This window comes from Piliocolobus tephrosceles, chromosome 18 (assembly GCF_002776525.5).
Source record: "Piliocolobus tephrosceles isolate RC106 chromosome 18, ASM277652v3, whole genome shotgun sequence".
Classification (NCBI taxonomy): Eukaryota; Metazoa; Chordata; class Mammalia; order Primates; family Cercopithecidae; genus Piliocolobus; species Piliocolobus tephrosceles.
The window spans coordinates 17285238-17295636 of record NC_045451.1 but is presented as its reverse complement, the minus strand read 5'-3'; the positions used below and the strand labels follow the sequence as shown (position 1 = coordinate 17295636).

The window sequence follows — 10399 nt, the reverse complement described above, 5'->3', positions numbered from 1 at the left end:
GAAGAAGAAGAAGAAGAAGAAGAAGAAGAAGAAGAAGAAGAAAAAGTAAGATAGCACTTGGAGCCTGCACACAAGATTATCAGATAAACTATTAAGCCATATAATTAGCACTAGTTCATTTGCTTATTATTCTGGGGTATATATTTTTTCATCATGATTTATGTCATTTTTAATTGTAAATTCTATGTGACTTTACAAAATCCCATATAAGAACTAATTTTCAAATTTTCTCATGGCAGGTAGAATAGAGATTATTAGTTCTTTAGATAATTCATGCCTACTTGAGTTCAAAATCTTTTATCTATATCTCATACCCTTTTTCTATTCCAGAAATTACCAGGATACCACAGGGCAGCCAGTCACCATGTCTCCTTAGGCTTCTCTTGGCTGTGATAATTTCTCAGACTTTGCTTGTTTTGATGACCTTGTGAGTTGTGAGGAGTACTGGTCAGAGATTTCGTATAATGTCTTGCTATTGGGATTTATCTGATGTTTTTCTCATGGTAAGTCTGGGGTTATGGGTTCGGGAGAGCAAACATACATACATAAAGTACCATTTCTTCACATCATATTAAGGGTACTATCAACATGACTTACTAAACTGTTAATATAAAACTTGACCACTTGGCTGAGGCAGTTTGTTCAGTTTCTCCACTGTAAAGTTTCTCCATGTAAATGTTCTCCCATTTCAAACTATAATTTTTGGTAGGAAGTCACTACGTGCAGCCAACACTTAGAGAGTGAGGAGTTATACTGCATCTCCTGAGAACACAAGGCATCTACATAAATTGATATTTTTTCTATATGAAGAGCATATATGTTAAACCTAGTCAATTGTGTAATTAAAAGCCATCTGTCAGCCAGGCCTGATGGCTCACACCTGTAATCCTAGCATTTTATGAGGCCCAGGCAGGTGGATCACTTGAGCTCAGGAACTTGAGAACAGCCTGGGCAACGTGGTGAAACTTCATTTCTACAAAAAACGCACAAAAATTAGTTGGGCATGGTGGTGCATGCCTGTAGTCCCAGCTACTTGTGGGGCTGAGGCAGGAGGACTGCGTGAACTTCGAAGATCGAGGTTGCTGGTGAACCGAGATCGGGCCACTGCACTCCAGCCTGAGCGACAAAGCGAGGCCTCGTCTCAAAATAAATAAATACATAAATAAAAGCCATCTATCATTCTACAAGATTACATTAAATATTATAATCATCACCATTTCCACTCCTGCTTTCCCCACCTTACTCGAAATTAATTTTTACCAGTATAGATGCAAAGCCATTATTTCTTTTATAAGCTTATTCTAATTGGTACTACCAAAAAAGCCTTATAAATTATCCCAAACATTCAAGACATATATTCTATGATATGACTCTATTACATTTTATTTGAACATTATCCTGCTGATCAACATTGCTCGCAATTGTCATGATTACAAATAATATGGCAATTAAGCTGCTCTCTTATGGTAAAGTTGGAGATTTTTAGAATGTTTACAAACTGTAGAGTAGTAACCCATAACAAAATAATTTAATGGACTGCACTTAGCCTTCTTTCCTTTTTTTTTTTTTTTAAATGAAATAGAATACAGTACAATAGAATAGGATAAAATAGAGACTATATAACATCATGAAGTACTTCAGAAGTAGTACATGATTTTGAAAAAGTGTGTTTTTTTCCTGTGTATCCAAACATCTATATTCTTAAATGTATATAACCTGTACTGAAAGTTTTATTTCAAATTATTCTATGGACAAATAAGATTGAAAGCCACCTCTATAAGTGGAATTGCTCTAATAAACAAAATTTTCAACGTTACAAGTGACTGGCAAAGTGTCCATACTAATTTAGATACTCTCCAGCAATGTACGAAAGCTCCTATATCTCTAAATACCCACAACTGCTTGATACTGTCATATTTACCTTAAGACAATTTGAACAGGCCAAATTGGCATCCTGTTATTTGACTATGTATTTGCCTGATTACTAGTGAGTATGAACTTTTTTTCATGTGTTTTTGGCCAATTGGGTCTCTCTTCCTTTCAATTGCCTATTCACATCCTTTGATCAGATAGGGTTAGGGTTATTGACCTTTTCTTTGACTTGTACATTAAAATTATATGTGTGTGTATGTTTATATAGTATATGTATGTTTATACATAGCTAGATACACACATTTGTATATAAATTCTGTTCATAGGGCCTTTTGTTAAAATGAAATTTTCAACTTTAATACAGTAAAATTCATCAAATATTTATCTTATCTGGTGTAAGTTTTTTGTGTCTTGTACTATAGAAGAAAACTTCCCTGGTTTTTATGTCACATATATTCTTTTAATCGTTTTAGATTTTTGCTTTTTACCTTTCATTATTTAAAATTTATTTGTGTCGGTTTGTGTCCTCTGAGACAAAAATAATTATTTGTATATGGCGTGAGGTAGACATCAGCTTATGTTTTTTACCAGCTCACAAGTGTTAGTACTGCTACTAGTGTAGAATTTACTAAGAAAAAATTACACATCAGAAAGAAACAGATTTTAAAAACCTTTACATTCAAATCTTGGCTTTTGTTATTTGTAATAATAAAAAATTGGAAACAATATCTAACCACAGGGAACAGATAAATTGTTTATTCATAATGAAATATTATATTTCTGAAAAGGATACATCTCATAAATATCAGTATTAATAAAAAAAAAAATGTTAAACATCTATTGCCCTTTTCTCCCCCACACAGTCAAACTTCTTGAAAAGACTGAATGTGACCTCTTTTATTTCCTGACCACCTAAATTTCAAACAACTTAAACCTTCATAAGAAAGTAAAGACAATTAACAGTACAAAATCTAATAGCTATTTTTTAGTCTTCATTTTCTAAGCAACCTAAGCTTCCTGGGCTCAAGTGATCCTCCCACCTCAGCTTCCCAAGTAGCTGGGACCACAGGTGCATGTTCACCACATTCAGCTAATTTTTGCATTTTTTGTTGAGAGGGGGTCTTGCCATGTTGCCCAGGCTGGTCTTGAACTCCTGGGCTCAAGTCATCTACTCACCTCAGCCTCCTAAAGTGCTGGGATTACAGGTGTGAGTCGCCGGGCCCAGTAGCCGTCTCCTTTTTATTTTTATTTCTTTTTAGATGGAGTCTCGCCCTATCTATTGCCCAAGCTGGAGTGCAGTGGCACGATCTCGGCTCACTACAACCTCCACCTCCCGGGTTCAAGCAATTCTTCTGCCTCAGCCTCCCAAGCAGCTGGCATTACAGGCACGTACCACCATGCCCAGTTAATTTTGTATTTTTAGTAGAGATGGGGTTTCACCATGTTGGCCAGGCTGGTCTCAAACTCCTGACCTCAGGTGATCCACCCGCCTCATCCTGCCAAAGTGGTGGGATTACAGGCATGAGGCACCATGCCTGGCTGCCTTCTCCTTTTTAATAGGCTCTTATCACTTGGCTTCTGGGAACATTACTGCTTTCATTTTTCACCTACACCTCTGGCCAATGTTGAACAGTCTCTATCTGGTCATTGAATTTTGGAGTTACTCAAAACTTTGTCCTCAGCTATCTTTTCTTCTCACTCTATACTTTTTATCCTGGCATGTTTCATCATATCCATGGCTTCAGTTATCACTTATGCAAAAGTCTTAACAAATTATAGCTCCAAATCCACATATGTAACTCCAACCTTTATAAATCTACATGGACATTTCAAAGATAATCAAACTGAGTAGGTTTAAAACCAAATTCATAATATTTCCCATGAGCCTTGTCTACTACCTACTAAATCCTTAGTGTTCACAGTCTCAGGAGGTGGCACCACCTTCCCACCATGTATGTAAGTCTGAGAAATAGGCATCGTTCTTTACACCCTATTCTTCCCCTTTATTTAATCCAACAATTGTCCACTTTGTGTTTCTTGAATCTGTTCATTTGTCTTCATCTCCACTGACACCTCTGTAATTTAAGATGTACACCATATCCTATGCGAACTACTGCAATGCAGGAATAGCTCACCCCTATACACTCTGACCCTTCTCTGATCCGCTTCTTGCCATGTAGCCAGAGTATTACTTGCTTTTCTTTTTTCAAAAGAAAATCTGAACATCTTACGCCTTGCATAAAACTCTCCAGTGCCTTTTCACATACTAATCAAGACTAAAATCCTTAATGTGACTAATAAGGTCTTTCATAGACTAGCCTCTGCCTTCTTTCCTAACCCCGTCTCATAGCACTCCCCTTTACTTTGTAACATCTCACGTCCCTGGCCCCTTCTTTTATTCAAGTAGCCCACTGCTATAAGACTTTCATAGGCTCAATTCCTCTCTGCAGAATGCACTTGCAGTGTATCTTCCACTCTCTCCTAACATTCCATTTCAAGCATCACTTCCTTAGGGACTACGCAGGTTAAGTCAGCAACGAGAACTTTTACTTCAGCTTGTAATTACATAGCTCTGCCTATGACTATTTGAATTAATGTCTGCTCTGTCACTTCACCACAATTCCATGACAGCAGGACGGGGCATCTCCAACACCCATCAGAGTCCTATGCACTTAGTAAGGACTCAAATGTTTGCTGAATTAATTATTTAGAATGATCATTTCAAGGGTAAATGCAATATGCACTATAGCCACTAGAGGATGCCCTGCTTCTGTTTTTGTTCCTCCAGAACAAGATGTGAAGATTGAAAATACTTAAAAAAAAAAAAAAAAAAAAACTAAACCTTTTATGATAAATTATTTACTACTAATGTAAATAAAATTGCAGTGATTGCAAAACATTAGCGTTCACAAATTACTTGATTAGTTTCATTGCTTAATACTAAACAATATTACTTAATATTTCTCTTTAAAGAAAATCACAATTTATTCAGATTTATTGAAAAAGAAATACCTCCAAAACAAACACATAATTATTAGAATTTTAAAAAGATATATTCATGTACCAATACAAGTTATCCAGTTTATATCTGTGGATGTTTACCACACTCTGAGAAACAATAAAACATGAGTTATTACTAAAACCTCAAGTCAACCAAAACTTCTATTCAGAACATTACTTGTGGTTCTTTTAAGACTATTAAAGCCTAAAATATTTTTTAAATACTAAAGTGATTGACGTGCTTTGGAAAAAGCCATCTTTTACATCTTCATTGCTAAGGCACAAGCTTTAATAACTATCATTAGTCAGATGAAACATTGGTTGTAAGGGCCTATATTAATGAAAATCTTACTAAGTAGAAAGGAAATTTCCCAACACTATTAATAATAAATTATTATAAGTAGTGATCGGTAATTATTAATATTCCAGTGTGTGTTACTTATACATTATTCACGAATAACCAAACCTCTGTGTATTGTGGAAAAGAAAAGTACCTACTGGGAAGACTGGGCAGTTGATTTGTTATGGGCTTACAAGATCACAAGTTCAAGGTTATAAGATAGGAAGCAAAAACAGAAGCAGAAAACTACAGATTTGTATAGGAAGAACTCCTGTACATATAAGTTCTTACAACTCTCTAATGAAACATTTTAAATCTATTTTCAACTTGTGTTTTAGAACTTAGACTCCAAATTAAAGATACTCCCTTCAGCCCTACTGACTTAATTGCTTTTTCAATGCACTGCCAAAACAACTGATATTAGTTTTATTTTTAAAAACTTGTCGAATGTTCTCAACATATACTAATATTTCATTAATTAATAAGTGACCACAGTAACAGTTATTGCGTAGCACGTACCAGGCACTGGGACAAGAACACTCTCAATTCTGTGTACTTTCCTTATCCCCTTTGATAGATGAATGCAAGTGAGGCTGAGAAGTAGGCAACTTTTTCAAGGTCTCATAACAAATAATGAGTAGAACTGGGATCTGACTTAAGCTTTTCTATCTCACAAGCATAATCCTCTTCAGGAATCCTAAATGCAGGCGATTTCTCAATTTCCCAATCATGGAGATGGAAATATTGTACATAAACAATCCATTTCTAATCATGCCCTTCGCATGCCATTCACTAATCCTCCATTCCTGCATTCCAGAAATTGGTTCCATTTTAATCTCTCTGGAAAACCCAACTAAAATACGGATCAGCAATCTCTTTTGCTAAGAAATCTCTAACAGGATACAGTATTTGCCATTTCGATTCCATTTGGGGGGATTTTTTCCCCATGTTTTACTTTTAATACATGGCACAGAAAACTACTTATCATTAAAACATTGGGAACTAACGTCCTATAAAAATACTTTAAATTCTTGGTACTATTTTTTTAAAAACTTCTAGCAAAAATAAAATTTTAAGAACCCAAATTCCCATTCAAATGAAAATTTCAGTTTACTGAGACTGGGTAAATTGAAATTAAAGCCTACTCTTAACTGTTAGCATACTTTTACATGTAAACCAATAACCTGACCTAAGGTTATATAAGAATCCTCTATTTTAATTTTTCTATGGAGCTAACGGGAGATACTTTACTGTGGAATGTTTACTACACACTGAATGTAATATGTCACTTACCTGATAGCACTAATTACTACTGCCTATGCATTTCGGCATTTACTGGAAGCTGTACACTAAGAAAGGAAATCTAAAACCTGAGAAAGTGGTTGTGTGCGAAAAAAAAAGGAGCCATAAGAAACAGTAGTCTAAATGTATTGACTGGAAAATCCTTTACCTTTTCAGATCATAATCAAGGAATAACATAAAAGATAAAAGTTGATCTTCTCAACTTAGGATATGTACTTTATATGCTAACGTTCCATTAAAAAAATCAAAACTCTCTCAAGCATTCAACTTTTACAATAGTTCTAAGTTCCAAAACTTTGATTCCAGCCTGAATGAACAAGTCAGAAATGTTGCAGGAGACAGTGGATAACGAATCGTTTGGGATATAAGAGAAATGATGTTAATTCCTTTGACTCCTTATTAGTGGAATTGATTTTTTTTTCTTTTTTTGAGACGGAGTCCCCCTCTGTCGCCCAGGCTGGAGCGCAGTGGCACGACCTCGGTTCACCGCAATCTCCGCCCCCGGGGTTCAAGCGATTCTCCTGCCTCAGCCTCCTGAGTAGCTGGGATTACAGGCATGCGCAAAACGCCCAGCTAATTTTTGTATTACTAGTAGAGACGGAGGTTTCGCCATGTTGGTCAGGCTGGTCTCGAACTCCTGACCTCGTGATCCGCCTGGCTCGGCCTCCCAAAGTGCTGGGATTACAGGCGTGAGCCACCGCGCCCGGCGTGGAGTTGATTTTATATCCACTACTCTTGGCTTAAGTTTACTTATCTGTCTACTGGTGAGAAAGCATCTGATATTCTGAAGGGTCCCTGTCGTGTAAATAGTGTATTAAATCCTAAGGGTTTATTGAGCACCTAACAATTTGTTTTCCAACTCGAGGACGTTCCCAGATCCAGGCAAATGCCAATCTCAGCGTCCCCTTTTCCGTTTAGTCTCTCCAGCCCCCGTCCCCACCCACAGGCAGGACCAATTCCGGGGCGGAGAAGTCGAGTTGTCGCTAGGCCTCCCGAGTGTGCAAGCATGTGGCAGAGAAGGGAAAAGAAGGGAAGTCACATTCTGACTACAGGCCTGGGCACTTGCTATCCGTGGGGACAAAATGTCACCAGTGGCAGCAAATACCGAGAAAAAGTGCAGCGCACTAGGGAAACAGCGCGTCCGCCGGCGCTACACCACAGTTTAGGCGCCGACACCCTCCGCGCCCTGGTCCCTGAACTTTACCTGGAGCTTATCCCGGTCAGGCCTGATCTCGAAAACGAGGGCTCCTCAGCGCGAAGGCAGGACCCAGCTCCATTAAAGCTCTCGGGCAGGGGTCCGGCAGAGGTCCCCTCTACCCACTGAAGCGATAGCTAGTACGGTATCCCTAAACCACCACCACAACCACCCCTCAATCCCGGAACGCCCCCAACACCTGCCCTGCCGCTGCTGCTCTCGCGATAATTCTCGGGCCAGTCACCCGTCAGTCCTCTCCACGCCTTCCTTCTCTGACCAATCATGGAGGAATGGTGGGTGGAGTTTTGCTTTTGAGCGGAGAGCGGGGCCTTCAATCTTTGCTATTTGACGCCTGGAATGGGCGGGGCTGAAGTGGGCTGGGGCGGGGCTGGGGCGGGGCTAGATCGGGGAGAGCGGCAGGGCACGCTCCAGTTCTCGCGATACTGGAGACCAGGAAGACGCCTGCAGAGCCGGGCTGCTGGTGCAGCAGAGGCTGAGGCATCAGGTGCAGCTGCATCCGGATCTCCTGCCTTGGCGCCTACTCCTTCTCTTCAAGTCGGGAGGCAGGAGGTGGTCAGGCCGGGGCTGTGGAGGTGCGCTGTGTCCCCTGAGGCCTAGAAGATTCGGGCTGCGGCCTGTCGGAGCCAGTCAGGGAGGCGCCCACACTCCTGACAGGATAAGATGGCGGCGATGGCGCCTGGAGGTAGTGGCAGTGGTGGCGGCGTGAATCCATTTCTCAGCGATTCGGACGAGGACGATGACGAGGTAGCGGCAACAGAGGAACGGCGGGCAGTACTTCGGCTGGGTGCTGGAAGTGGCCTAGATCCTGGCTCTGCGGGCTCGCTGTCGCCACAGGATCCCGTGGCCTTAGGAAACAGTGCGCGGCCAGGGCTCCCTGGGGAGGCATCGGCGGCTGCAGTGGCCCTGGGGGGCACCGGGGAGACCCCGGCCCGATTGTCAATTGATGCGATCGCTGCTCAGCTGTTGCGCGATCAATACTTGCTGACCGCCCTGGAGCTGCATACCGAGCTGTTAGAGAGTGGCCGGGAGTTGCCTCGGCTGCGCGACTACTTCTCCAATCCAGGCAACTTCGAGAGGCAAAGTGGAACCCCGCCGGGGATGGGGGCGCCAGGGGTCCCAGGAGCAGCCGGCGTTGGGGGCGCTGGAGGTCGGGAACCGAGTACAACGTCGGGCGGGGGACAGCTCAGTAAGTGGACGCAGCCTGTCACACTCCGGCAGGGTTGTTGGGATTGTAAGGAGTTACTGTAGGGGAGTGGGGTATTTCTGCGTGGGTCCCGAGGATAGGGACATTTTAAGGAACGAGAGTATTGGGGTGGGGGCGCTCTTTTGCGGTGGAAGCAAAAGGATCAGGCAGTGAGTGTTCTCTCTTCCTGCCTCCAACCCTTGGCTGGTGTTGCACTTGGCTCCTGGGTCCCCTGTTGGTGTCAATATCTATAAAATATCAAGAGTTTCTAGTTCACTGGCTATTACGGGACTCCAGAAGGTTCCCTTTTATACTAGTTTATTGCTTTAAGCATTTTTCCTTTTTCTCCAGTTACCTGAATCACACTACCAGGAAATAGTGTTACCTGAATTGCCTGCAGTAGTTCTTTGAGTCTGAGCCAGGAGAGAAAGAATAGGACACATTGCTGCTGTCTCCGAAAAGTCAGATGTACTTAAGACCCTTTGTCTTTGGGACGACTTTTTCACTGCCAAAATTGGGTTTTCTGCTGCACAAAATTTGTTCTGTTGAAATAAAGTTGATGTAATTCAGTTTCAATGCCTTAATTTCAGTAATGTTCAAAATTACAGGAAATCCAAGGAGCAAGGCAGACAGGTTCTACCAGCAGTCTTTCTCACCATCCCACCACCTTGCAGGCTTTTCTCTCTGCATTACATAGGAGTTGACCTTTTTACCTGGTTGGAATCATTTTTAGCAACATAGAGTAATCGTTTACCCCATATATTTCTAAGCATCTCTTATGGCTTGAAAACTTATTGTCAAAGATGTACTGTACTGTATATAGGATTCCCAGTGTCTCCCTTTTGGGAGGTATCTTAAAATATTCCCTTACTAATGTATGGTGATGTTTTAGTATGAGGCCGAATATTAATTCTCTGTTAACAAGTATTCATATAGTAAACTGCAGCCTAATTGATTTTTTTTTTAATCACTGTGCTTTTGAATAGTGCCAGAGACTTAAATTGCCAAACGTAGATGTGGTGGAAGCTTAGGGAGTGCATTTTCTATCAAGGTGAATCTTAAATATATTTCCCTCTTGGATATGGGATATAATTTCCTTACTCAATATGTAGGATAATCTTCTTTTTCGGGAAAAGATTTTCTCATTGCTGACCTTTAAGACTAAAAATCAGACAGCAGTGTAACAAAATTGTTATGTGTGGTGGTGGTGTTTGTTTTTATTTATTTATTTATTGGTTTTTGTGTTATTTCTAAGATTTCCAAATTATCTCGTCATTTTTCACCAGACAAGGTCTAGCTAAGATGTCACCTTTGTAAATGCTTCCTCCAGGTAGTTGCTTGCTTCTTTCATTGTACCACTTTCAAACCTCCATCATAGCCTTTAGCCCGTTTGTGTGTGATTTGTTGGCAATGCCATTTTTCTCCATTGGTCAGTTCTTCGGAGACATTTTTATAGTAAATTCCTCGTGCTTTGCTCAGTCCCTGG

At 40.6% G+C, this 10399-nt stretch overlaps 2 protein-coding genes across 11 annotated transcripts in view; one reads left to right on the top strand and one right to left on the bottom strand.

Annotated features, from left to right (window-relative positions):
* PIGN (phosphatidylinositol glycan anchor biosynthesis class N) overlaps positions 1-7930 on the bottom strand; it is a 151719-nt gene extending 143789 nt beyond the window's left edge. For 2 of the 4 annotated variants that reach the window (XM_026448256.1, XM_026448257.1), the window contains exon 1: positions 7719-7930. The gene's annotated coding sequence lies outside the window, so the exon portion shown is untranslated. The remainder of the gene's footprint in view (positions 1-7718) is intronic. The other 2 variants (XM_026448255.1, XM_026448258.1) reach the window with 1 other exon arrangement.
* Positions 7931-8133: 203 nt separating this feature from the next.
* The window catches only part of RELCH (RAB11 binding and LisH domain, coiled-coil and HEAT repeat containing), a 111207-nt gene continuing 108941 nt past the window's right edge, over positions 8134-10399 (top strand). For 5 of the 7 annotated variants that reach the window (XM_026448254.1, XM_026448253.1, XM_026448252.1 and 2 more), the window contains exon 1: positions 8134-8916. In XM_026448254.1, the coding sequence (XP_026304039.1) occupies positions 8391-8916 (526 nt within the window). In that variant the 5' untranslated portion in view covers positions 8134-8390. The remainder of the gene's footprint in view (positions 8917-10399) is intronic. The other 2 variants (XR_003306915.1, XM_031934502.1) reach the window with 1 other exon arrangement.